The following is a 27476-nucleotide window of genomic DNA, read 5'->3' on the forward strand; positions in this document are numbered from 1 at the left end:
GACCCAATTTCATTCCTTTTTGTGGCTGAGTAATAGTCCATTGTATATATGTACCACATCTTCTTTATCCATTACTCTGTTGATGGACATTTAGGTTGCTACCATGTCCTGGCTATTGTAAATAGTGCTGCTGTGAACATTGGGGTGCATGTATCTTTTTGAATTATGGTTTTCTCTGGGTAGATGCCTGAGTACTGCTTTTTAATGAGCTGATTCATTACTGAGAGTAGATCTCATGCAAATCTCCAGTTTGTATCCTGCAGATTTAATTTCTTAACAGTTTCCTAATTTCAGCATAACTCCATTGTACCATGGGTTTTATGATTTCCTTCGAATGTAGAGCCTCACCTCACATTTTATTTCAAAACTATGAAATAAATATTTAAAAAATGAAAACCTTAAAAAATAAACTAGAAGAACCCATAGATAGATGTTTAACTCATCTCTACAAAAAGAAGGATTGCCCACACATAGAGGTACTGGAAGAAATTACAGAGGAAATCACTGATATCACTAATGTTTATATGATAGCACAGATAATTTAACAGACAAAATTTCAAAAAAAAAAGTTTGCCTCACTTGTGATATATAGAGTTAATATAAAACTCTGAAGAGTTCAGGAAATTACAAAAAGAGACACTAAGGAAACCAGTAGAAAAATAGACAACTTAGTACTTTAAAAAATACCAAGCTAACTGGTTAAAAGAGAACAATATAGTTGGCTAAACATGGAACAAAATAGTCAACCCCACAAATTATTAAAGAAATGCAGCAAAAACATAATAGCAGTTTTACAGCAGTTATTCCCCCAATTAGTAAACTAATGCAAATGAAACAATAGCATTTTTTCAACTGTTATTAATTATCAAATAGAAAAGTATTTTTTAATGCTGGTATGGCTTTAGTGAGGGGGCATTTTTCACATACTGCTGTTGGAAGTAGAATTTAGTGTACCCTTTCTGGAAAGCAATTCGGTGATATATATATCAGTACTTTTTTTTTTTTAAGTTCATCTTTATCCAAAAGCCCTCTTCTAGAAATTTAAAATAATAATCATGTGAAAACCCACTTACGGGCAGTGGTGTTTAAAGTTATGTGAGTTGAAAATGTCGATAAGAGAGCCTGGGAGAGTGGGTAAGCCACGTGGAACATCCGTATGACCAGATAGCATGCAGCGTCAGAAAACAGTACTTTCAAGGAATTACTAATAATATGGAGAATACAGCACTGGGTGAAAACAGGATACGGAACTCTGTATCTACATATCATGATCCAAATTTTGCCTGAAACATGCATAGCAAAAGGACCGGAAGGAACTACACGAGCCTCTTAAGTACCGGTTGTGGTCATCTCTGAGCTGTGGTGTTACAGGCATGACTCTTGTTTTCTTATTTATACTTTTATTTGTATATTAAGGTGACTAACCATTCCGGTTTGCCCGGCACTGCCCTAGTTGTAGCACTGAAAGTCCTACCCTGGACAGTTGGTCACTCTAGTATATACGAGTACATATTGAGATGAGTTTGTGCCATTTGGCAGGAAGAGCCAAAGATAAAGGACAAGTGACAAGCTGATGGGGCCTGGCGAGGAATTAAGCAATAGAGTTTCTAGTAATACAATCAATATGACTTATTTTAGAAAGTGTAGGAAAAAATAAATACCCAATAACTTAAATGGTGCTCGCATGTGGCCAGTATTGGTCTACATGCATTTGATGGCTAACACTCTTTAATCAACCAACCCTATGAAACAAGTACTGCTATCACATCCCCCTTTACAGAGGCATAGAAAGATTAATTTACCCGGGTGTCCCTAGCTCTTGACAAAGTCTGGATTTGAACTCGGGCAGTCTGGCTCCAGAGTCTGGGCTGTAAACCACCACCTGCATCTCTGCAGTTCCCCCACTCCAGCCACTCCCGTTGCTGTTCCTCTTGACAATTACATTATTACTGCCTATAGCAGGCTGCTGAGTTGGCCATGTTTGACTTAGTGCTGCTTCACCCCAGCCCCTGCCATGGCCAGGAATGCCTTTGACATCCAACAGAGGAAACACCTTCCCCCCATCTGGAGCCCGAGGTGGGGATTTCCATAGTAGAGTCGCTGGCCTCTGGTGATAGAGTTCTTTCAGTTTTGCCGCATGATCTTGTGGCAAAGGGCTGGGTCCAGGTGCAGCTTTGGTTATTTCTGGAAACACTTCTCCTTTTCCTTTATTTTGTTAAGATTGCCTTACCAGTCGTCCTCTCTGAAGGTGATTTTGGCTCTTCTCCCCAGACCATCAGACATTTCTGTAGGTGTTGGACTCTTTCATGACGGTTCTGGACTCTGCAAATTTCCAGATGAGTCCAAGCATGGGGAGGGGGTGATGTATATATCAAGGTATCCGTCCTCAGCTTTGTCCAGCTAAGACCCCTGTGATTGCAGGTTGCTTTATCGGCAGTGGTGATCTCTAGGTGGTGGATCACAGGTAGTATTTATTATTCTTTTTTTTTTGGTTGCATTGGGTCTTCGTTGCTGCATGCGGGCTTTCTCTAGTTGCAGAGAGTGGGGGCTACTCTTCGCTGCAATGCACAGGCTTCTCATTGCGGTGGCTTCTCTTGTTGCGGAGCATGGGCTCTAGGCACGTGGGCTTCAGTAGTTGTAGCATGTGGGCTCAGCAGTTGAAGCACGCGGGCCCTAGAGTGCATGGGCTTCAGTAGTTGTGGCGTGTGGGCTCTAGGGTGCACAGGCTTCAGTAGTTGTGGCACACGGGCTCAGTAGTTGTGGGTCACGGGCTCTAGAGCGCAGGCTCAGTAGTTGTGGCCCACGGGCTCAGTTTCTCCTCGGCATGTGGGATCAAACCTGTGTGCCCTGCGTTGGCAGGCAGATTCCCCACCACTGTGCCACCAGGGAAGTCGCATTCTTTTTGCTTATACTTGCTTTAAACATTTCTTCAACAAACTTTCTTTACTTTCCAGATATTAAAAATGTACTTCAGGTTTTTTTTAAACTTAGAATGCAGTTTTACTCCTGCAGAATTTCCAGCTCCTTCAAAATCTGTGCATGGCAAAGAGCTTCTTAACCCTCATTCAAGTTAGAGCAACTCCATTTCTGCACCAAAAAGAAATGCCTTCAGCCGTTGTCTGAACTTGTACCTTGCTGAGAACTCTGCCAGAATTTCTTGTTAATTGTTTGTTTTGCCACATTCATGGAACAATGAGAGGGCACTGGCATTCCTCACCCCTGAGGTTGAAGCACAAAATCTACATTTCTTCTTAGGTGTTTGTTGGAGGGAGGGATTTTTATTTATTTATTTATTTATTTGCTTTCAAATCTTAGAAATCTGTTATTTGACAAATAACAAAAAGTTTTAGGTTCTTAACTTCTTTATGGGGACTGTGATGTTTAGGCGAAAACAAAGTTTAAATGTGGACCTCGTGTGTTGTATTTTCAAAGAATCTGTGTGTTTCCTTATCCTCTTCCTTCCAAAAAGTTTATATGAGTCACCCTCCTTCCCCCTTAACACACTTTTTTAGGCGGTAAGAGGGAAGTAATGTAGCAAAATTATTCTTAATTGTAAAAGTAGAGTGTCTTCAGGATTTTTAATGTTCAGGGGAAAGACTATGCTTCCCAAGGCAAGATGTTCCCTTTGGGGGAAAAAAAAGACTAATATATCTTTGTATTGCTGCCTGTCTGGAAGGGGGATGAAACATCTGCTGGGGTGAGAACAGGGGAAAGTTGCCAGGTGGATTCCTGATGCTGGGGCAGAACTGTGAATCAAAGGGCTTTTTCACCCTTCAGAGGAAAGAGGGGTGGGGGCCTGAGAAGCAAGAGCAAGGGGACAGGCTGGGCCAGTTGGGATCTCCAGATGCCTGGTGCCTACAGCTCCCTGCACGGGGCCAGCGTCCCCGCGGAGCTGTTAGAAATGCAGGATACTGTGCGCCCCTCCCCAACCAGCGGCAGCTCCCCCCAGATGATTCGCCTTCAACTGCCTATGGAGACTGGTTGAATTGGTGGCTTGTGTAGGTGCCCAGGACAGCAATTTGCCTCCCAGCCAAGGAGACCGGGGGGGAAGGTGTGTTGTGAGCTAGACTGAGGAAGATAATATAATTAAATTTATAATAGAATGATGTATTCTAAATACATAATATGAAAAATATATAGATTTACAATATTGGACCACACGCTCAGAGTTAGGGTTTTCCTTTGGGTACCTAGGAAATGACCAAGAACACAACTGGAGAGAGAGGGGGGGGGGCGGAGGGAGGGGGAGGGGGAGGGAGGGAGAGGGAGGGAGGGAGAGAGAGAGAGAGAGAGAGAGAGAGAGAGAGAGTGTGTGTGTGTGTGTGTGTGTGTGTGTGTTTAGGGAAGAATTGCTTTCTTACCACCCCCTCACCTCCCACTGGTTTTGATCCCTCCTCTGTGCTGGTAGAGCCTGTGGAGGGGACTGAGGGACTTCCTATGCCATTGATAACAGCCCCGAAGAGCACACAGTAAACCCCACAGTGAGCGGACCAGGCCCCTCCCAGTCATCCTCACCAAGGAAGACAGTGAGGGGCCTCATTATACTCTTTGGGCTCAAGAAATCTCCATCAGTGGAGTCACAAGCCCATGGCATGGATCTTGGCTAATCTGAGCACTGCCCAGGATGGATGGGAATGGAGACCTTAGCTGGGAGGCAGGCGCTGCATGCAGGCAGGTGGGGCAGGCTGCCCAGACGGCGCCCTGGGCTGGCATTACCTCACCCATCTCCTTTGTCAGGCACTGATAATGTCTTTGGCCCTGCCCCTAATGGGAGACAACGCGATCCTTGCCTCGAGGGCTCAGATTCAGAGTTTCATAAGCTCTGGATTGACTCAGGTTAAACCTCTCACCTCCAAACGTTGTACTGAAGTACGGGCCTAAACACAGCTCCTGGGTAAGGCCGGCTAATGCACTAAATCTGGCCTTGACACGAGCCTCATTGCTAACTCAGGGTGGCTTTTAGATATTTGTTCTCCCTAGTTTTTCAGTGTTTATAAGTTCCCTTTTTGTATAAACTTATATGTTTAGGTTAAATTTTGCATTTTTAGTTAATAGTCTAGACAGATCTGAATTGGAAACAGCTCTGCCTTCTGTGTTGCATAGGGCTAATTACTTTAATATTTCTGATTTTCTTTAACCAAATGCTGCAGTGTCTTCACTCTGGAGTTTACATGTGCACAATTACCGAACCTTTCCTGCTTAAGTCCTGTTTACTTGAAATATAATTTGGAAGCATTTACCTGGTATGTTTGAAAGTTTTGTATTATTTTTCACTTACTAGTATCAGAATTGAGTATGTTTAGCTGTTGCTGTCCATTCAGTAAACTGAGACCTGAGTGTGCTTGCCGTTATTTTGTGCAAAAACTAATTGATCAGGGTTATAAATTATTAGATAAGAAACTCAGAAGCCTCTCTTGGAGGGAGTTCCCACTCCCTTTTCCATGGTCATAGCTGGAGAATGGTATCTGTATTCCTTATGCAGAAAGTATAACCAAGAGCCTTGGGCACAGACTAAAGAGGAGATTGTTCTGGTAGCCGTTTGGAGCTTGTGTCGCCTGTGATGACAACTGGGGGAACCAGCACCAACTGAGTCCCGAACACATAACCCACCCCAGAGAAGCCTTTTAGGGTACTCCCTGCAAAATCACCCTGTCACAGTGCGAGAGCCCCCAGCCCCTACCTTGGGGTTTTAGATACTCAGACTGTTTGCTGAATTTGTATTCATAATTGAAGTATTCTTCTATAACAGTAAAACCAGCTTCAACTTAAAAAAAAAAATACCTGTTAAAACGCATACATGGGGACTTCCCTGGTGTGCAGTGGTTAAGAATTCGCCTGCCAATGCAGAGGACACAGGTTCGAACCCTGGTCCAGGAAGATCCCACATGCCATGGAGCAGCTAAGCCCATGCGCCACAAACTACTGAGCCTGTCCTCTAGAGCCCGTGAGCCACAACTACTGAGCCCATGTGCCACAACTACTGAGCCTGCTCTCTAGAGCCCGTGCTCCACAATGAGAAGCCCACGCATTGCAACAAAGAGTAGCCCCCGCTCGCCACAACTAGAGAAAGCCAGTGCACAGCAACGAAGACCCAATGCAGCCAAAAATAAATAAACTCATTAATTTAAGAAAATATTTTTTAAAAAGCCATACGTGGGAAATGTTTGCTGGGTGAGACGTGGCAGCAAAAGCAGGTCTCTCCAGGGGACATTGTAAAGGATGCAAGGTCTGGGACTTCTGAAACAACAAAGTGCTCTAAACCCACAGAGTGACAGCTGAAGAGCCAAAACCTGAAACGTCCTTCCTCAGACACCCTGAGCCTTGATTTCTCTTCCTCTCTAAAATGGGAACCAGACTGTAACGGTGGACATATCTTCTTGACAAATCCATGATGACGTTGACCTTACTAGGCTGGCAGTGCTGTTCCGGGTCTTGGGTGATCAGAGGTGACCTTACCTTCTTAAGAGGGAGCTACACAATAATCAGGGCAACCAGTAAACAAGGAAGGTACAGATGGTCCCAATGCCAGGAGAGATGTGACTGAGAACAACTGGTCCAGCCCTCACCCCATGATTAACCTGCTCAATGATAGCTGCTATTGTTACTGTGGTTACTGTTACTGAACGGCCTACTGCAGGGGAGGAGGTTCCTCGAAGATCTTCTAATACCAGAGGGTACACAAAGTTAATACCTGTGCTTTCTGGTACAATATCCCCACCTTTCTGGCCTCACCATCTCCCATGAGAACAATCAGTTGACAAATGCTGGAAAAATCAACTTTGCCTGAATGTCTAGAAAGGTATTTGGGATTTCCAATATTTTTCTTCTTGAAGAATAAAAAAGCGGGTCTACATTTAAGGGGTAGTGGTGAACAGTGTTCCACTCTCTTGCTCCCTGGTCCCTACCTCATTCTGCTGCTTTGCTCAAAAGGAACTTAAGCATTTTCCCTGAGAAAGGTCTTCATGTCAAGGGAAATGAGAAATCATTTAAAGTTTCTAGGTGAGAACCCAAGGTTCTTGTCTTGAATCTACTTCCCAATGGCAGTGATAGGGCATTAAATTACACATGGCTCCCCCTCTTCCCCCTCGGGCTCTAGCCACCCCTGTGCCGGGCAGGGTAAGGCGACAGGTAATGCTGGCACTCCTGTCTCCTATGCCTCTACCGCACTCCCCATGGTACTGGCAGCAGCCAGGAAGGTGGTGAGATTTCTGCCACTCTGCCAGCTGGGCCACCTGTGAAGCAACTGCCAAAGTCAACATGTGCAGCTTTGGTGTCTGGCCAGTAGGTTTCATAATGGTGGTTAATGGAAGTTCCTGTTCGGACGCCCTCAAAATCGTGTGATTCTGTCTCCAGAGGACCTGGGCATCTCTTGCGCAAAAGCAAGATCTTTGGGGAATTTTTTAAAATTTTCCTTTTACCAGTTACTTGGCAAGGTCGTAGGAGGCTTTGAAAGTGGCTGTTAGAGGTAGAGAGCAATATTCCTAGTGGCAATTTGGTAGAAATGTATAGAGATCTGATGTGTACAAAGTTTTGTTCTGGAAAGGTGGAAGGGAAGGGCACAGAAATGACTAAGCAATGAACCCAGAGCCCTGGGACTCTTGATCTAATTAAGGTGTGTGGAGGAGAGACAGGTAAATTAAACCATACTATCAACCAGGACCAGAGAACTTGGTGGAAGGGACATCTGAATGGGTTACCTGAGAGGGTGGAGGCCCATTTCCTTGTCTTGAAGTCTTTGAGGGTAGGGGTGAGTTTCAGTGAGGGTGAGGCAAGGTGAGAAGGGTTCTTAGTGGTGGCAGCGCCCACTGGCCTCTGGGGTCGGTCTGAGGGAAGCGCATGGTAGGGGCCTGCCTCGTGGGTGTGCAGCCAATGCCTTCACATGTGGCCCCGGCTTAGAAGGTCCCCACCACACTTGGTTTAATGCTCTGCTCTTGCCATTCTGAAATTCTTAATTTTTGAACAAAGTGCCCCACAAATTATTTTCCTTTTGCACGAGGCCCCGCAGATCACAGAGCCAGTCCTGCGTATATTGAGATAGGGCTGTAAAGATGGGTTGGACCAGGTTGTGTAGAGCTCTATCAAACAGGAGAAGATTTGGCTTTTCTTCTCGAAGCAGTGGGGAGCCATGGAAGGTGTGGTGATGGGGGTTGTAGAAGGAGAAGTGGAAAGCCTGGTGAGGCCAGGGAGGCTGGCAGTCTGTGTAGGAAGGCTGATCAAATCATGCAGGAAGGGACGTAGCAGAAACCAAGAGCTACCGGTCATGCACCTGGGGGAGATGGGCCGGCTTCGGGCCCTGGGGACAAAGGCAGAGAGGGCTGGTGGCGATGCCTGAGCTTTCTAGCTGGGCTGGAGAGTCCACTCACGGGCAGGAATGTAGGAGGAAGGAGACCCTGAGCAGTGGCAGCAAGGCAGATGTTTTGCAGGAGTGGGGCGAGGCCCTTTCCAGAAAGACCCGGAAATCTCTGGTGGGACAGCTTGTGGAAATACGCACTGCAGCTGCTCCACTGCAGCAAATGACCTGCAGATCAAGGTTTTTGTCAGGATCGAGAGCTTCACTAGAACAAATATTCATCCAAAAATAAACTTCCCGTTCTTCCTGTTTTTATAACTTGCCTATTTCCTCCAAGTTTGAGGCTGGTCTCCAGTTCCGTGGGTTATTAATCTTCAGAGGATCAAGACCTCTATAGAAGTATTTCCTGTACATGTTTATCTACCAAGTCCTAAATTATATTACCCAAATGATAAGAGAACTTTTCCATACTGATGTGTCAGGCTTTTCCTTTGAAGGATTTCGATTTAGGCACCCCAGCAAGTAAGGCTGAAGCAGAATAGCTTATCCCAGCACACGGGAAGCCCTGTGATTGGGAGCTGCAGTGAGTTTTGATGGGTGTGCTCAGCCCACCTCCACCAGGTTAAAGGTGGTCTCTTTCTGACCAGAGCCCTAGGGAGACAAAGTGACAGCTGCAGAGGGCTGTATGTGAGGACATTTTTAAATGCCCTACTGAATATCCACAGGGGAATAATAGCTCCAGAAATGTCTCCACCCGCCTTGAAGAGTTCAAAATACCCTTCATAGGACCGTAATTTGTTCTTACATCTTACAACTTCCAGCTTCCTTTTGCACACGAGGTACACATGGCGCTCATGACTGTGCACAAAGAAAAAGCCACGTTGAAGCTTGGGGCCAAGTTCAGACCCAATAGACAAATAGATGAGCATGGCTCAGTAGGAGTGGGCACCTTACTCCTTGGCTCAGTGAGTCCACCTGCCTCTGGAAGACTTTTTTTGGTCTCCTACTTTTTGTGCTTTACCAATCCCAAGCTAGTATGCTGGTGAGTATATTTTATTTTATTTTATCTTTATTTTTTTCAAAATAAGTTTATTTTTAAATTTTATTTATTTATTGTTTCTGGCTGTGTTGCTTCATTGCTGCGTGCAGGCTTTTCTCTGGTTGCGGCGAGCAGGGGCTACTCTTTGTTGAGGTGCGCGGGCTTCTCATTGTGGTGGCTTCTCTTGTTGCGGAGCATGGGCTCTAGGCGTGTGGGCTTCAGTAGTTGTGGCACGCGGGCTCAGTAGTTGTGGCTCGCGGGTTCTAGAGAGCAGGCTCAGTAGTTGTGGCGCACGGGCTTACTTGCTCCATGGCATGTGGGATCTTCCCGAACCAGGGATTGAACCCGTGTCTCCTGCATTGGCAGGCGGATTCTTAACCACTGTGCCATCAGGGAAGCGCCTGGTGGGTGTATTTTAAATGTTAAGTCTTCTTGTATGACTCTTACAGAGAGGTGGCGGGGACTGGGCTATGTGGGTGGTGGCTTGTGCCTCAGCAGAACCTGGAAGGCTGCCAGCTGCCTCTCCCCGAGCCCTTCCCAGGTGGTGTTGGCATGTCATGTTTTGCACAGGGCACCACCACCCCTCACCCTTGGCGATTCAGGTAACCAGATTGGGAATGGCCCACTGCTCTAGACCTGCACTGTCCAATACCTTAGCCACTAGCCACCTGGCCTGTTGTGCACTTGAAATGAGGCTAGTATGAACTGAGATGGGCTGTAAGTGTAAAATACACGTTGGACTTTGAAGCCTTAGTACCAAGAAAAAAAATGTAAAATATCTCCTTAGTAATTCTTTCATCTTGATTAAAAATATTATCCCAGATATTTTAGATATACTGGATTATGTCAACTATATTATTCAATATTATTCTAATTAGTTTTGCCTGGGTTTTATTACTTTTTTTTTTTTTTGTGGTACGCGGGCCTCTCACTGTTGTGGCCTCTCCCGTTGCGGAGCACAGGCTCCGGACGCGCAGGCTCAGCGGCCATGGCTCACGGGCCCAGCCGCTCCGCGGCATGTGGGATCTTCCCGGACCGGGGCACAAACCCGCGTCCCCTGCATCGGCAGGCGGACACTCAACCACTGCGCCACCAGGGAAGCCCCCTTTATTACTTTTTAATGTGACTACTAGAAAAACTTAAATTGCATGTGGGGCTCACATTACATTTCTATAGGACAGTGCTGTGAGGTCAGCTGCCAGTTGTGGCCTTGAGGCGAATACAGGTCACAGAGGTCTTTCTGCCTGGTGGCCTGGCAGAGGGGTGACCCAGCCCTAACCATAGACTGCTCGAGGCAGTGGGTGGGACAGCCTACTTCCAGGCAGAGGGATAATAACTTAATAAGCAGCAGCAGGAATTTTTAAAAATCCTTTCAAAAGTACCCCTCCTGGCTGAATTTTTTTTTTTTTTCCCTTAGCCTCTTCCCCCACCCTCGACACACACACCAATTCAGAACTCTTCCCCTCAGTCAGTTTGGGATATGCAGGGATAGTGGTGTTCAGGGGGCTTATTGTTTTGCTTTAGTCTCTTGTTTAGATTGTTCTTCTGCCCCCAGGTCAGGCTCCAGTAGCTGCCAACTCAGGAGCTGTCCAGATGGGCCTGGGCTGAAGCCACTGTTTGAGACCAGTCCCCAGGTCCGTCACCCCCCACCCCTCTACCGCCTTTGGAGTGGTTATTCAAGTGTAAACATATCTTGGGAAAACACAAAGTGGATGTGAAGCTTAAGAAAGCCCTGCTTTGAGAAGTACAGAACCACAACCGACCTTCTAATGTCAGGTTGGCCTTTCAGGAAAAAAGGGGGGAAATTCCAACTGGTGTTTGAAAACCCCAAGTAATTCCCTGTTTCAAGGAGTTTCATGTTGACTTTAGAGGTCCAGGAAGAACCTGGTGGATTGTATAGTTAACATTTGCCAAAGGATATGACACAGTCAGATTTCTCTGCTTGGGCACCTGTGCTGACCGGTGGGGTGGCGGCAGGGGAGATCTGTCATCAGGCAGCAGAACAGCACTGCATCAAGGCACTCTGTAATTTTGACATCTTTTGTCCACGTAGCTGTCTGTCGTATACTTAAGCTTTGCTGGAATAATTGACATAAGAAATTGCATTCTTTTAAGTTCTTGCTCTAGGCAATGTGCTTTATTACATGTACAGTTAATTGGCATCACAAACTTTGAGATACCCCAGAGTAGGCGCCATTGTTTCTCCATTCTACAGATGGAGAAAATGCACTTTAGAAAGATGAAGTAAGTTGTCCGAGGACTCATAGCTGGAAGTCGATGGGGCGGGGAGTGCAGCTCAGACTGTGCGACTCCAGATCCTAGTGTTTAACCGTAGGGTGTCACTCGGCACTGCCAGACGAGCCCATGGATGTATTGCTCCATTCTGCACAAGCATTAGTTTGTTATCGAAACGTAGACGGTGCAGGCTGGGACAGGACACCAGGGGAGGGTTCAGTCCTGGGTTGCTGAACCAGCCGAGCTAAGAATTGAATACTGTGGGTGCTTCTGAGCTTTGCTGGGAGGACACCTTCTCACCTGGCTTTTGAAATGCTGTGTGCTACACAGCCTTCTCCCCATGTGTTTTTGTGGTGGAAGGTCCAGGGCCTACTTGAAAGATATTCCATTTGCATCACCAGCGTGCTCTGCTGCTGTTGTATTGGTGCAGAAAGGGCAGAAAAGGGTAGAAAACCCTTTATAAAATTTTTAATGGCAGACTCATTTATTATAAGACTAGCCTTGGGCTTCCCTGGTGGCGCAGTGGTTAAGAATCCGCCTGCCAATGCAGGGGACATGGGTTCTACCCCCGGTCTGGAAAGATCCCACTTGCCATGGAGCAACTGAGCCCTCAAGCTACAACTACTGAGCCCGCGAGCCACAACTACTGAAGCCCACGCGCCTAGAGCCCGTGCTCCGCAACAAGAGAAACCACCGCAATGAGAAGCCCGCGAACCGCAATGAAGAGTAGCCCCCGCTCGCCGCAACTAGAGAAAGCCCACACGCAGCAAAGACCCAATGCAGCAAATAAATAAATAAATTAAATAAAATAAAAAGACTAGCCTTGAAGGCAGTTCCAGAAGAAGGGTTCCAGGCAGCTTTGACTTGGGACAGCATCTTTGGAACATTAACAGTCTCCTAGAACCAAAACTTTAAAGGCAGGGGTTTGACGGTAAGTGGGCAGTACTAAGACCTATAAGGTTGTGTTTTGGGAGTAAAAATTAGTCTTATGTATACCTACTGGATTAAGTACCAGCTGAGTTGGCCTTTCATTTGCCACTTGTAGCTGCTGATGAAGCCCCTAGCAGGAGGTTCCCTGCATCCAAGGAGTAGAGGCCAAGATCTGGCTTTGGCCCTGGGTTGACGTGTACTCCGGGTGTGTTTACCCCTTGTGATGCACAGGATTCATATCTGAAGGTGGGAGTGTGTGTATGTCTAGCGAAGGGCCCTCAGCTTACTGTCCTCCGCCAGGACTTTAAAGCTGGGCATGTGAGAAGGACTCCTCCCTCCTTCCGGATTCCACGGACTTCTGAGTGGCTGGAGAGCGGCACTCAGCTTGGGGCTCACCAGGGGTGGAGGACAAACGCGTGTCCCCGTGGAATGATGGAAGCAAGTTCAAGGGTTTGGTGTCTAAAGATGCTCATGATGACTAATAGGTTCATCCAGGAAGGCTGGGCCACCAATAATCCAAAGGTTTATTTAATAATCCAAATAAACCTTTGGATTATTTTCTATGGGTGGGTGTGAGAGGTGCCACGTTCAGTTTATCTTGGAGGACGTGGCTGTGGAATTTGGTTGGTTGAACTCCAGCTCTGCTCTCTATTGCCAGGTTGACTATGGCGTCATAGCATTGCCTGGGCCTCGTTTCTGTCCTGTGTAAAGTGAGAACACAATAACACTTCAGGGTGGTGGTGGGAGAGGGTCAGAGGGGTTCTGTCTATGAGGAGCTTTGACAGATGCAAGCTCTCCACCTCTCCCAGGGCCCTGAGAATGACACCAGAATTAACCCCATTGCCACAGAAATGTGGGCAGAGACCCACAGTTGTACATCAGAATATGCCACCCGTCACAGGAAAATTTCCCTAGTCCCTCTGTGAGGTGAGGCTCATACTCCCAAGAGGAGAATTGCCACCTCCTCTCTGCTTTGAATAAGGTCAGCTGTTAGGGGTCCATTGCCCAGCAGCTCTAACCCATTAAGCTGCCTAAGGCCCACCGTCTCCTCTTAGAACAGGAGCTTTTCCGTGGTAAACACAGTGTGGCCTCAGCAGGATGCACATTGGCACTTAATTAATGCCCAGGTGAGTGAAGGTGGACGGTCATGTGAACTTTAAGCCTGATGTTGATAACAGGTCATCTCTTGTTTGGATTTAAAGTAGGCCCAGCTTCTGGCTTTGATCTATTTGCCAAGTCCCTGGTTGTACTGTATAGCTCTAGTGTCCTCCTTAATTGCACCAGTAATTCAGGGAAGCTTGGACTGGACCCCAGACTTGGGGGCCCTGGACCGACAGCTGAGTAGACTAAGGAGGTTGCAGGTAGACTCAAGCAGAAGGTGTCTTAGCTTCCACTGTCCTCTCACACTTACCCCTGACTTTTTCCTGAACCACGCTTTTAGGTTTCTGGAGCACTGATTCTCAAACTTTGCTGTCCGTTAGAATTACCTGGAACTTTGAAAAATCTAGAAATCCAGACCATGCCCTCAAACAATTAGGTTAGGCACCAATTTGAAAACACACCCCCCCAACCAGAGCTCCCAGGTGTTTCCAATGTGCAGCCAAGTTTGAGAACCAGTGTCTTACTTGACAAGAAGAAAAATCTTCTGGTGCAGTTACTTACTGAGTTGACTTGCTTTTGTGGTGTCACTAACTCTATTATCTGGGACCAAGGCATCCATCCTAGGCGTTGAACTGCCTGTCGTCCTCGGTGGTGAGGTCTCAGTGGCATATAGCTATTAAAACAACGTGTTTTCGTATGAAACATTTTACATATTCTCAAAGGTAAAGAGGGCAATATAGGACTTCCCTGGTGGCGCAGTGGTTAAGAATTGGCCTGCCAATGCAGGCGCCACGGGTTCGAGCCTTGGTCCGGGAAGATCCCACATGCCGTGGAGCAACTAAGCCCGTGTGCCACAACTACTGAGCCTGCGCTCTAGAGCCCGCGAGCCACAACTACTGAAGCCCGTGTGCCTAGAGCCCATGCTCCACAACAAGAGAAGCCACCGCAATGAGAAGCCGCGCACCGCAAGTAAGAGTAGCCCCCGCTCGCCACAACTAGAGAAAGCCCATGTGCTCCAACAAAGACCCGATGCAGCCAAAAATAAAAATAAATAAATTTATTTTTTAAAAAAGAGGACAGTGTAATGGAACCCATGTCCTCACCGCTCAGCAGTCATTCACCACCTCTTCACTTTTTTGAAGAGATGGGGTGCGTTGTAGTATTTTAAAGCAAATTCCATGCATCATTTCATCCATAAATACTTCAATATGTATCTCCAAGAAATGACTTAAAAAATATAACCGCAATACCATCATCACACTTAAGAAAATTAACAGTAATTATGTAATCTCATCTAATAACAAATCCATGTTCAGTTTTTTTCCCATTTGTTTTAAAAAATGCTTTTATACATTTGGTTTGTTCCAATTCGGGTCCAAACAAGTATAATTCATTTTTAATGTTTGGCTTTAACCCTGGGGTAATTAAGCCATCGTTGTGTACAAACACAGGTAATGATGCATGTGGACCTCTGCAAGGAGGTGTAAATGGCATTTGGTCTGCTCTGTACTTTTCTTAGCCGTTCTGGTGGGACCTTGACCTGTCACAGAGGAAATGCTCTTTCGAGGCCCCAGCTGCAGCCACTTCTGTACTGCTCTACTTCTGCCTGAAGGCATGTTCCCTTTGGTAAACTTAGAATAGAACCTTCAGGATGCTTGTGAAAAGAGATGAGTCAGCTCCGTGGACAGCTTAGAATTTCCTGCTCCTGTGCTGGAGGCGGTGGCTGGGAAGGGCTAGGACTGCCTCTTGGGCCCTCTCTGGGCTCTGCTGAGGGGTCCTATTAGCTGTTTACTTCTGGGGGTTCACCTGGGACTGAGGCTCTGATGTGGGGAGCAGCCTACAGCTCAGCCCTGCCTCCCCAGGGGTGCAGCTGGCTCTGTGTGCCTTCACCTCCAGCTGGACCTCTGAGTTTAGGTTCAGATGATGACTAGAGACAGAGAGGGTTACCTTGTGCCTTCTGAGGCAGCACTAGACACCTCATAGTCATCGCTTCGGTACAATGTCTGTGAGATAGAATGCTGTTAGAATTTCTTAAAGGGGCAGATGCCTGGATGGCCCCTAGGATGGATGGGTGCTGAGGCTTTTGGGGGGTGAGAAGGAGAAGAATGGTAATTGAATTATCATTAAATAATAATTGAATAATAATAATAATTTGGAGGGGTCAGAACTTAAATAATAATTGAATAGTTCAATTATTCAATCATAATTGAATAATAATCCAATTATTATTCAATAATAATTGAATAATAATCCAGTTATTCAATAATAACAGTTAAATTCTGTCTCACTCCTTCTACAAATGTTGATGGAGTGCCTACTCCATATGTATCATACCACATCAAAATCTCCTTTTATATACTTCCAAAATATGATTTTTTTCTGAAGTCAAGATTTTGGATGGATTTGTAGTTGTAAGATTTTCTTCCTTCTATCTCTGTACTACAATCAGGTAGTTACAGAGCAGTAAGTAAACATCTTAATATATAAAAACAACTCTGATATATATAAAGTTGTTCATCGCAGGATTGTTTTCAATGGCAGAAGGTTTAGAAGAGCCTAAATGTTCATTAATAAGGGACCTGGTTAAATAAACCATGGTGCATCCTTATAATTGGGTACTGTACAGATGTAAGAAGGGAATGAATTAGTTGTCTATGTTCCCATATGGAAAGATCTGCAAGGGATAAAAAGCAAGCTCCAGAACATGTGACTGACATGCTACCTTTTTTGTGAGAATAAATGTATTTGCATAAACCCCAGAAGGTTACACAACTTTTAAAAGGTCGTTACTGCTGGCTTGTCAGGTGGGAGAAGAAACAGGACAGATGGAATGTGATGGGAGTATACCTTTTGGTTTATGAATCATGAATGTGTTACCTAAGCAGAACAATTAACTGAATTAAAAGGGATAAATACATCTATACTTACATTGTACAGATAAATTGATTACTGGTTATGCCCCAGCTAGTCTGTTTTACAAGCTTCTGACCACTGATTACCTATACTTAAACATGCCAGGTCTGTTGTGAAATGGACCAGTGAGGCTGTGGCCAGCCCAGGGAATGTGTGCCATGTTCTTCCCATGATACCTTGCTCTGTAGTAGATTATAAATATTTGGTGCAATTCTGCAGCCCATAGGCTTTTCCCCTTCCTCATTCTGAGGTCCAAAGTTGAACTGTACGGGACAGGGAAGGTGGGCTACCTGTGTCCTCCTGCACATTTAGCTGCCGTCTTCTGAGGAGTAGGCGTGGTAGGTGGAGCTGGGGAGGGTGGGCATGGCTTCCTTTCCCATTCTAATCCCTCTGTGCAATCTTTTGCTTTCGCATTGGCATCCTGTGTGCCATATTGTCTATGTTTGTATTTATTTTCAGCTTCTTTTGAGTGGTAGCAAAATCCCTCTGAGCTGAACTGGTCCCACCCTAGTAGCATGGAATGTTCTGATGTTAAGACTTGCTCTTCACATCCAGCGTATTCTCAGTATCAGGCAATTCCTCGGGGCTCACAGGAAACAAACAAATGAAGTCCATGGAACAGTTTTCTCCCCCTTGAGTGGAGAAAGAGGGGCAGAGAGAATCTTTGGGGAGACTTCAAACAAAGAACACGAAGGAAGAAGCCTTGTTTAAAAGCACTCTGAAAGATGAAATTCAAGGACACTGAGGACCTATTCTTGCTCTGCCATAAATGTACCTTTTATATTTTATTCCAGTTTGCGCATTTGGGGCTTACTCTTTGGTTTTTCATCTATAAAATAGGTGGGACCCACGTTCATTGTCCATTCCCCCTCACTGTTCCCTCTTAGCCATCTGATTTACTTATTTTACTTATTACTTATTTTAGTTAAACTTGAAGGCTGTCCTTTTAAATGGCAACTAAGTGAAGAGAGTGAGTAAGCCCTCCTCTGTCCCTTTAGTACATTATAAATATTTGGTTCCTGAGAAAGGGGGATACTTGAAGCAAGTTGTGTGTTCACCACCTTTGCCTTCCCTACATAGAACTCAAGAAGTTGGTGCCTATGGCAGTGATCTGTAATCTTTATCTGATAGTTTGCAATGTATTGACTGGCAAGCCCTAACTTGGCTTCACTGGCCCATTTTAAAAATTTCTGATAGAACCTAAATGTTGATGGCAAAGTCAGAAACACTTTTCAGAATAATGAGTAACTTTGGCTACACTTCTGATGATTTATTTAACCTGGTACCTGAGAATTCTAGTGCAGGTACATATTCTGGACACCGTCATCTACTTTTCTTGTTTTGGAATCATCTCTGATTGCTTTTCTGAAACCAGAAGTTAACAATGTGACAGGGCTTCCCAGGTGGTGCAGTGGTTGAGAATCTGCCTGCCGAAGCGGGGGACACGGGTTCGTGCCCCAGTCCGGGAAGATCCCACATGCCGCGGAGTGGCTGGGCCTGTGAGCCATGGCCATTGAGCCTGTGTGTCCGGAGCCTGTGCTCCACAACGGGAGAGGCCACAACAGTGAGAGGCCCGCATACCACACACACAAAAACAACAACAAAAAACAATGTGACAGAATTTAGGCATGATTTTGGTTTTAGCTAGGTAGGTAATTCTCAGTAAAGAACAATGGACTTAGTGTCAGAAGTTTTAGGCCCAGTTCTTTCTGGCTGCTACAACTGAATTTGAACAAGAAACTTGGCCGATGATCTTAGTTTCCTCATCTCTCAAATGTGGTTGGTGTAGAAGTAGATATTTCTAAGGTTCATTTTAGAATTCTAGGCTGCTCTTCTGGTTTTTAGTTAACAGTTAAGGCCCATAGGTGCTAAACCTGTAAATCACTTATTTGCCACTAGGGGGTGCTGAACTAAAAGATGGAAGAAAAAAATCTGGCTAAGCCCTACATGCAATATCTTTTTTTTTTAAATCAGAAATGAATAAATAGAAAAATGGGGAAATATTATTTCCCAATTATTTTTTAATAGGATTCAGATAGTGGCAAAGAATACATTAAATTTAATCTAACCCACACATTTAAAAGGATGCGGATCTCATGCCAAAGCTTGAATTGACTTTTCCTAACAAACAACATTAGTCAACAGTAGCAGTTAATCTCCACCCCCCTATTTAAACCAATAAAGCTTAACCTGCATCTGTTGAATGAATGGAAGAAACTCAATCTACCAAGGGTTTACCATTTGCCAGACGCTGAGCTACAAAAGTAAAAAAGAACTTTTCTTAAGAATCTCAAGTCCAGTGGCAAGGGTAACATGCAAATCATAGCAAAATGCTGTCATTGTGATACTGATAGCCATGAAGACAGAGAAGAGGGTGTGCTAGACTGATCCCCTATCTCTAGTTTCTGTCTGTGATTAAAAGTCCTGCGAGATTGTAAGGCTCAGCACCTGCCTATAATACAACCATGGCTAATGTTGACATTAGCTGCTATTGTTGACTAATGTTGTTTGTAAGGAAAAGTCATTTCCAGCTTTGGCATGAGATCCTCATCCTGTGTGTGTGTGTGTGTGTGTGTGTGTGAGAGAGAGAGAGAGAGAGAGAGGGAGAGAGAGAGAGAGGGAGAGGGAGACAGAGGTAGAGGTTTATTGAAATATAAACATTTGAGAACATGTAAGATAGAAAATAACCACAACATATACAGGTACTTGCTGCAAGAGGACTTCTGAGGTATTTATCCACTGCCTAGGTTATCCGTGTGCTATCACATTTTTTCCTGGTTAAATACAAGTAAGATGGGGAGGGGGAGAGGACAGAGCAGCCCTGGCCAGTGGCTGCCATGTGACCTCAAGGCTGCACTGTCAGGAGAGCTCCTCTTGGCCCAGGGCCCCGTTCTGGGGGCACCTGCTGGCGCACCCACCCTGGGACTTTCAGGCTGAGACCTTGCTATTGCCCTTGAGGGCAGCAAGGGCTTGCTGAGAGGGCAGGCTGGGCAAGCTGCGAGATCCGCATCCTTTTAAGCGGGTGGGTTAGTTTAAGCTGGCCTCTTAGATCCAGGGTCAGGAACATCGCTCTGCACCCACAAGCCCTTAGTCTTGATCCACCAGCACTGCCCAGCTCTCCTTCCACTCCACTCTCTCCTCTGTCTGCTTGCATTACTAGGCAGTTTTCTCATTTAGCTGTTATCAATCCATTCTTTGTACAATTTTGGAGCTTCAAGGACTGAACTAGTTTAAGCTCTGCGTTTTCTAGACAAGGAAATTGAGGCACAAAGAAGGGACTCTGCAGCCCGAGGTCACGTAGCTAGTGGTGAAGCCAGGCCCAACCTACTGCCTCCCAACAGAATAAATTTGCAGGATTTCTAACCCCAGTCGTGTGCTGTATACGTAGGCAGATGATTAAAGAGTACTCTTGGGAGTTCTCAGAAGAGATTTCTATTTCCACAGCTGAATACCTGTAGAGCCATCTGACAAACAGAGGTGACTACCATTGTCTTGCATATGTTTTTAGTGACCAACAGCAATCAAGATGAGTGGTAGATTCCTCTTCTGAAGACTGTCCCTTCAATTATACAGCATTTGATTGGCTTCGGGTCTAATTCTGGCCTGAAGTTAGGAAGACAACAGATTGGACTGAGCTAGGCTGATGGCAGATTTGGGTCTAGTATGCTCAGTCTGTGCTGTGATCCTCATGATAATGAGTGTACCTTGAGGAATAAGCATCCAACCTAAAGCAGATTTCAAGCAGAGACCTCACTGTTCAGCCTAGCACATGTTAATAAGTACATGAAGAGTCACCCCTTAGGCACTCCCTATGTGTGTGTATGGGGGCAGAGACAGAGAGAAAGTGTGTCTTTCCAGGTCTTGAGGCAACCTCATCCCTTGAACTTAAAGTTCCACCCCTAGATGTAGGTTTGGTTTCTGTCTGCAGCCCAGGTCTCTGAGGGCAGGCCCTGTTGCCCTGTTTGCTCTCCAGGCTGGAAGCGAAAAGTGATCTGCTGGATGCCTGGCCTGCAGCTCGGCCATAGACCCAGAACCCTGAATGCTCTTACCTATTCCTTGCTAATCAAGTTCATGGTTTCTTCTGTAATTTCCCAGGGTGACATTCCCATATTTCTGATGTATTTCAGACTCCTTCTTCCTCTTTTATCAGTCTTGTTTGTGTAACATCCTGTGCTGAAAAATTCAGACTATCTAGCCTAAATCGACCTAGTAGCTCATTCCCGTTTTCCTCCACACAGGCCAGGAAGAAAATTTGTGGGTGCATTAATATAGCCATACAGAGTACCCCACACCAAATGGGCACCGGGTGTATGTGAGTTCCTGTTGCCTTTCCCTAAAGAAACCTGGCTGAATTCACAAGCCCAGCTCTGAAAGGTCCTCATATCATAGGGACTATTATTAAAAAAAAAAAAAAGAAAGAAAAGATCTGCTTAGCTTAACAGCTCATATGCATTTAATCATCGCAGGTCTTCTGGCTCTGGCCGAGCTGAACATCCCCAAATTAAACGTGAGCTTTGGAGAAAGCCTTTCTTTACCCCTGTGCTAGACAGTTACACTTTAAGGAACACAGCTGAAAACTGACTTGGCTTCAAGTACGATTTGTCCCTCTGCGTGCCATCTCTGAAATCCTCTGCTTCCCTCCTCTTTCTTGACCATCTGTAGTCCAGCTCTCATCCTTCATTTTTGTATTTAACACAGGCGGTTTTCTATTGGATTGACATCGCAGAGATGTTGATGTATGCCAGGAAGACAAATGACCACCAGAAAAACTGGGTGTCTAAGTACACCCCAGATTTCATCTCTGTCAGAACAGCTGGCTAAGACTTTTTTTTTTTTTTTTTTTTTGATAAGAGAACTAACTGAAGGCAGTTAGAATGGTTTCTTTTGTTCAAATTTCCTCTCCTAGAGACCAGTCCCAGGAGTCCCTTCACCTGCATTATCCATTAATACCGTGGGTTTATTTCCCCCAAATAAACAAGCGTTCCTGCCAAAGAAAATAGGCAGCACAATTGGATGTGGGGATGAGTCTTGGGACCTGCCTTTGAGGTGTGTTCTTCATTTTTCTGGGTTGGCCCCCAGTCTCCTTACAGGACTCCTGCTGGCAGGGGCAGTGTTGCAGCAGCCATTGTTTCTGAAGGCCACTTGTGCTGTGTGAATCCTGCCCATGGCTGTCCAGCCCTCTTGAAAGCATCCTTCATTTCTTTTTGCTCAGTTTCCTAAATGCTTCTTCCAGATCATCTTTCACCTCTTGCTTGAGGCTCTGGGGACACATGTGGTTTCGACATAATGCACAGATGTGACTTGGGGGAGGGAAATTACAGCTGTGGAATCACATCAGCTGCAGTCACTGGACTCTGAAATCGGGGAGGTCAGGAAGGAGGGGAGGCGGAAAGACCAACAGGCAACCTCAGGCTCTGTAGATTTCCCCACCCACCGCGAGACAGAGCACTGTGGTGTGTGTTTTGCATTGTAAGGAAAGCGTGAGCTACACAGCTCATGTGGACCAAATCACCATAAGTAATGCTTGTGTATCCGATTCTAAATTGAGATATTAAGCAGAATAAGGGAGCAACGACCAAAACTTCTATAGGGAAAAGACCTGGTTCTTTATCTACCCACATGTTAATCACCAGGGGTCAAAAAACTTTTTCTGTAAAGGTCTGGATAGTAAATATTTTCACTTTGGGGACCATCTGGTTTCTGTCACAACTGCTCAACTCTGCGTTCGTAGCTCTAAAGTGGCCACAGACGATAGGCCACAGACCAGTGTGGTGGCTGGCCGTGATATGCCCACCCCTGACAGTCTAAATTCATAAAACTTGCAAACATCCTCATGGTGGTTGTTTGCATAAATTAATGAGTGCTCTGTATGTGGCCAGGCCTTATGCTAAGTACTTATTGTGAATGATCACATTTATCCCATTCAGAACAATTTTCTGAGGTTATTAATAGTATTATACCCATTTTACAGACAAAGAAGCAAAGGCTTAGAGAAGTTACATAACATAGCTAAGGGCCAGGCTGGATTTTGAACCAAGATAGCTTAACTCCAGGCTCAAGCTCTTTACCACTACACAGCACAGCCTACTGTACCTACATCATTGGCACTCACGTTTGCTTTTATGCTTTTAGATCTTGACATTAACCAGTATTTGGACTTTAGCCACCCTCCCGCCCCAAAATACATGCAAACAGATAGTTGCTGAAAACTCTCGTATAAATTAATACATGGCAAGAATGAAAAAAATAAGAGTCCTTTAGCGAGTTACAAGAAATCGGAAGCCATGTTCTGCTGTGCTTCCCAGGGAGTTCTGCTTCTTAATATCCAAGGATCAGTGCTGGGAGATGATTATTTAAAGGCCTAGGGAATTCAGAAGCCAGAGACCTCCAGGCTGATTTTCACGTTCCAAGACCCAGTGCTCTGAGGCTGGCAAGGTGGAGCTGGGCCCGGGCAGCTCTTCTGGATGGCCTCAGCCAGGGCCTACCCGCTCTTAACAGAAACACCAACACCAGCATGAGCTGGCAACCTGCTGTGCACAGGTGCAAGGGTCCTCGACTGGCACTGATGGTGGCGCGGCCCTTGTAGCATGGTCAGGGGAGGCTGCTGGTGGTCATCAGTGTACAAGTCAGCCAAATAGAAATCTCCATTACAAATGGCAGAAACCAAGTCTGCATGTCTTTTGTTACAATAAGTGAGGTGTGTTCTGAAGAAAACTTAGAGTAAAAGATCAGGAAAAAAAGCATTCCATAACCCATTACCTACAGCAGTAGTTCCCAAAGTGCTTTCTTCAGCTCTTAGGGATGGTAATGGGTGAGGGGTTGCTGTGGTCAGATGAGCTTGTGAAATGCAACACTAAACAAACGGCATTCTCAAGGATGGAGTATGTTGTTTTCCCAGAATGTTTGTTCAGGGGGTTTTGGTTTTGTTTTGTTTTTGGAGCCTCTTATAAAATTGTTTGCAAGGAACACCCTTTGAGAAGCTCTAACCCTGAGACTTTCCTAACATTTACATTTTGGTAAGTTTCCTTATGGTCTAAGATTTTTTTTTTTTTTTTTTTAATGAGCGAGGGTAGCAGCAGCAAGACTATGGTGGTTATTAAATCCATAAAAATCTTTTTTTCTTTGTTTTTGTAACAGGGATTGTGTATTTTCTTGTGCTTCTGTGTTTATTTTGAAACTTACAACTTTTCTGTAAGTGAGAAATGCATAGTGTGAAGGACTCCTCTGTATCGAATTCTCCATTTGTTAACATTTTACCGTTTTTACCATATTCTCATTCCTTTTCTCTGTGTGTATGTACATTATTATTGCTATTACTCTTGTATTTTTAAAAAAATATTTATTTATTTGGTTGCACCAGGTCTTAGTTGCAGCTCGCAGCCTCCTTAGTTGCGGCTCACTGGCTTCTTAGTTGTGGCATGCGAACTCCTGGTTGTGGCAGGTGGGATCTAGTTCCCTGACCAGGGATTGAACCCAGGACCCCCCTGCATTGGAGTGTGGAATCTTAAGCACCGTGCCACCAGGGAAGTCCCTACGCTTGTATTTTTCATTAGTGAAATATGAGTTATACGGTTCTTTAATGAAGTATGGATTTATTTCTTAACTACAGAAACTCAAATTAGGGTAGAAGTTCATTAATCCCTCCCATTTCTACCTGTTGCATTAAGGTCAGTCATACTTTGCAAGTGTGTGGAAGGTTATTTTTAAATTTTGAGGGGACATTTTGATAAGCCTGTAGCTTACAGTCTGATTGAGGAAAGAATCTGTCAAAACCAAGGAAGGCTTCAGTTCAGCTCACACAGTCCTGAACAGTCTGGATTTGTGAGGGTCACTTGATGTGGTGTGAGGACCATCACAACCGTTTGCAGCCCTCTTTGCCCAGTCCTTTGAGGCGGGTTGGCTGGTGGCTGAGGTGGGAGTCTCGACCTGACACTTCCTCCTTTCTCCTTCGGTGTCAGCCCTCAAGGGAGCAGTCCCGAGGCCCTAGGCTTTCATAGGACCTCTCTGTATTTCCAGTGTCCTGTGATGACTTGTCACACTTTGAGAACATACCTACCAACAAAGATGGCTTTTTACACATCTAGGTTCAACAGTGATTTCCTTTAACATACATTGGAGCTTCCACATATGGGGTTTCTCTTGGCCATAAAATCAGTCTTCCTCCTTCAGGTGGTTTAAGTAATCCAATTTGAGCCTAAAACGAGTCGTGCGAACGCCATGCCACCTCCCAGTTAGGTTTGTTGGTGTGAGAGGACTTGGATGGGACTTCTATAATCTCTCATGGAACCTTTCCAAAACCACATAAGGAAGCTGGAAAGAGTCACCCATCCCTCGTAATGTCAACATTGAGCTCACGAGTGAAGTCCTCAAAGGAAGCCTGTGGAACAACCACCAGACAGTCTTGGGAGGAGAGGGCACCAGGCATTGATTGGCCAGGGGGTGGGTGCCCCCTCACGGTGGCCTCAGGACACGTATATCGTACCTTCCAGCTGGCACTCCCCCACGCCCCAAGGGCCGCTTGGTTGCCCTGTGTGAACGATGCTCCCATTCACACGTATGGTGAGTTCCCACCTAACTAGAAAATTGCCTTGTGTGGGTAAGATTAGCCCATAGGACTGAATTTTTTGTTTGGTTTTTTTTTTTTTTTTTTTTTTTTTGCAGTACGCGGGCCTCTCACTGTTGTGGCCTCTCCCGCTGCGGAGCACAGGCTCCGGACACGCAGGCCCAGCGGCCATGGCTCACGGGCCCAGCCGCTCCGCGGCGTGTGGGATCTTCCCGGACCGGGGCACGAACCCGCGTCCCCTGCATCGGCAGGCGGACTCTCAACCACGGCGCCACCAGGGAAGGCCCTGAATTTTTTTTTTAATTTTAAAAAATATTTTGTTGTGAAAACTGTCGAAGCTACTCAAACGAAGAGGGAATAATGTAGCCAGTTCCCATATACTTACTACACAGATGCAACAGTTATCAAGATTGTGTCGCATTTCTGTAAACTTCCCCTTTTGGGGGCAAAAATATTTCCTAACAAATCCCAGATATTATAGCATTTCATCCCTAGCGTACTGTTTCTTAAAAGTAGACATTTTATAAACCCAATGCCACTATCCCACCTAACAGAATTATTCCAGGGACAAAATTTTGATGTGTGTTTTTTTTTTTTTTTTTAAACAAAGCTCCTGCAACTAGGTAACCTTACAACATAAGAATCTACATGCTGATTTCACTGATAGTTTAAAAGAGGAGGGAGGGTCCTTTCAACTCTGAACAAAATTATTTGGGGATGGGGGTGGGTAGACAACTTGCACTGGTGGTTCTATAGACTGTAATCTGGGGTATTGAGCCGTGCCATTTGCTCCCTGCGCATCTCACAGTATCATCAATGACTGATCATCATAACTTACAGGAATTTTTTTTAAACAACATTTTAATTGGAAAAAGCATCTGTCAGCTGTCAGACTTCCAGCTTCCACTTTTGAGAAGCAGGATGTTGAATGTGAGTAATGACACAACAGGCCTATAAAATGTGGACTAACCCTCAGATGACTCATCCAGTGCGATGCAGTATATTTGTCAAGGAGACTGAATCATATATGGGGGAAACCACTTCTCAAGCAGCCAGCTGGTTCTCAGGTCCGCAAGAGCCGATCCATTTTTATCGGAAGCTCTATAGTAGTAATAATGCTAATACCCAGCACTTGGGCTCTACAATGTAGAGGAAATGGCATCGCCCGCCAGGTATGTGCTTACTGTTTATATGAAGTTCATTTTCTTGTGGTTCTCCTCTGCCTAACCTATCTGGTGTTTGCTTTTAACATTTTTTTAAGGGAGGGGGAAATATTATTCTAATTGTGCAGAACTGAAGCATGTGTGTGTGTGTGTGTGTGTGCACCCGCGTGCGAGGACAGATAGGTAACCACTTGTCTTTTGATTGACACAGAGCTCTTGTCCACTCATGTTCCTTTCTGGAAACAGATTTCTCCTTAGATGTTCAGATAGAAGTGGTGTTAACCCATCCGTTTTATTAAGCCCTGAGTTTAAAAGATGCTGCCTAGGAAACAGCAGAGGTGGTATACCTTTTGGGGGTGAGTGGGGTAGCTTAAAACTTAAAAAAAAAAAAAAAATGAATAAGCAGAGATGAACTAAGGAGGTGGTCTAATTAACTATTTTATTTATTATGTTGGATTTTTTTTTTTCAATATTGTGCTTTTTCCTACCCCTCCAAGATGGATGACTTAATGCCAGGAAGCTTTATTCCCCTACTAAGTGAATATTTTTTTGCAAATCATAATTTGCTCATACTGAATTCATGCATTAACTTTTTCTAGGTGGGAGAAAGGGTGGTGGAGATTTGGTAACAACATTTAATTATAGCTTTCACATGATCTGAAGGATTGTTCTGCATAATTGGGAGGCTGTGTCGCCTGTCTGACCCTCTCTTCACTCACTAAATTTAAACAATGCCTGACTAGTTAAGGCACATATCTTGTTTATTTGAGTGTATTAAACATTCCTCCAAGTGTTGACAGTCCATTCAGTGTCTCCTCATATTTTTTAAAAATACTTTTTGTATCCTACTTGTTAGGGACAGAGCTATAGTTAGTTTATAGCAGTGCTATTTATGCTTTTCTGGTCTGTCTGTCCAAAATGGCTGGGTCAGGACCTGTAACACAATTGCCCACAAATTTGCCTAAGATTTAGCATTTGTGGAGCAGCCCTGTCTGTGGTGGTAAATTTTGTTATCACTCAGAGAGCATTAAACAGATCTGAGGTTACCGAGCTGGAAAAACAGGCAGTCTTTTTTTTCCTCTTCCCCTTTATTGTAAAGCCCATAATAATGACTTGTTTTCCTTGAGGTATGTGTATTCTAAACTGTCAGTAAATGTATTAAATCTACTTATTAAAATGCATTCAGCAATTCCAATGATATGGTGAGCCAGCATGAGTTTGTTTGGTGTGTTTCTGTTTGTT

The 27476-nt window shown here is 45.0% G+C and overlaps 1 protein-coding gene across 2 annotated transcripts in view; it reads left to right on the forward strand.

The window, feature by feature from the left end:
• The window catches only part of SPRED2 (sprouty related EVH1 domain containing 2), a 124247-nt gene that overhangs the window by 43422 nt on the left and 53349 nt on the right, over positions 1-27476 (forward strand). Inside the window, exon 1 of one of the 2 annotated variants that reach the window (XM_067007499.1) lies at positions 26003-26243. The exons of the other annotated variant lie outside the window; for it this stretch is intronic. Coding sequence (XP_066863600.1) covers positions 26227-26243 — 17 coding nt within the window. The 5' untranslated portion in view covers positions 26003-26226. Of the gene's footprint in view, positions 1-26002; positions 26244-27476 lie in introns of those variants that run through there. 2 annotated transcript variants of the gene reach the window in all.

This window comes from Kogia breviceps, chromosome 11 (assembly GCF_026419965.1).
Source record: "Kogia breviceps isolate mKogBre1 chromosome 11, mKogBre1 haplotype 1, whole genome shotgun sequence".
Lineage (NCBI taxonomy): Eukaryota > Metazoa > Chordata > Mammalia > Artiodactyla > Physeteridae > Kogia > Kogia breviceps.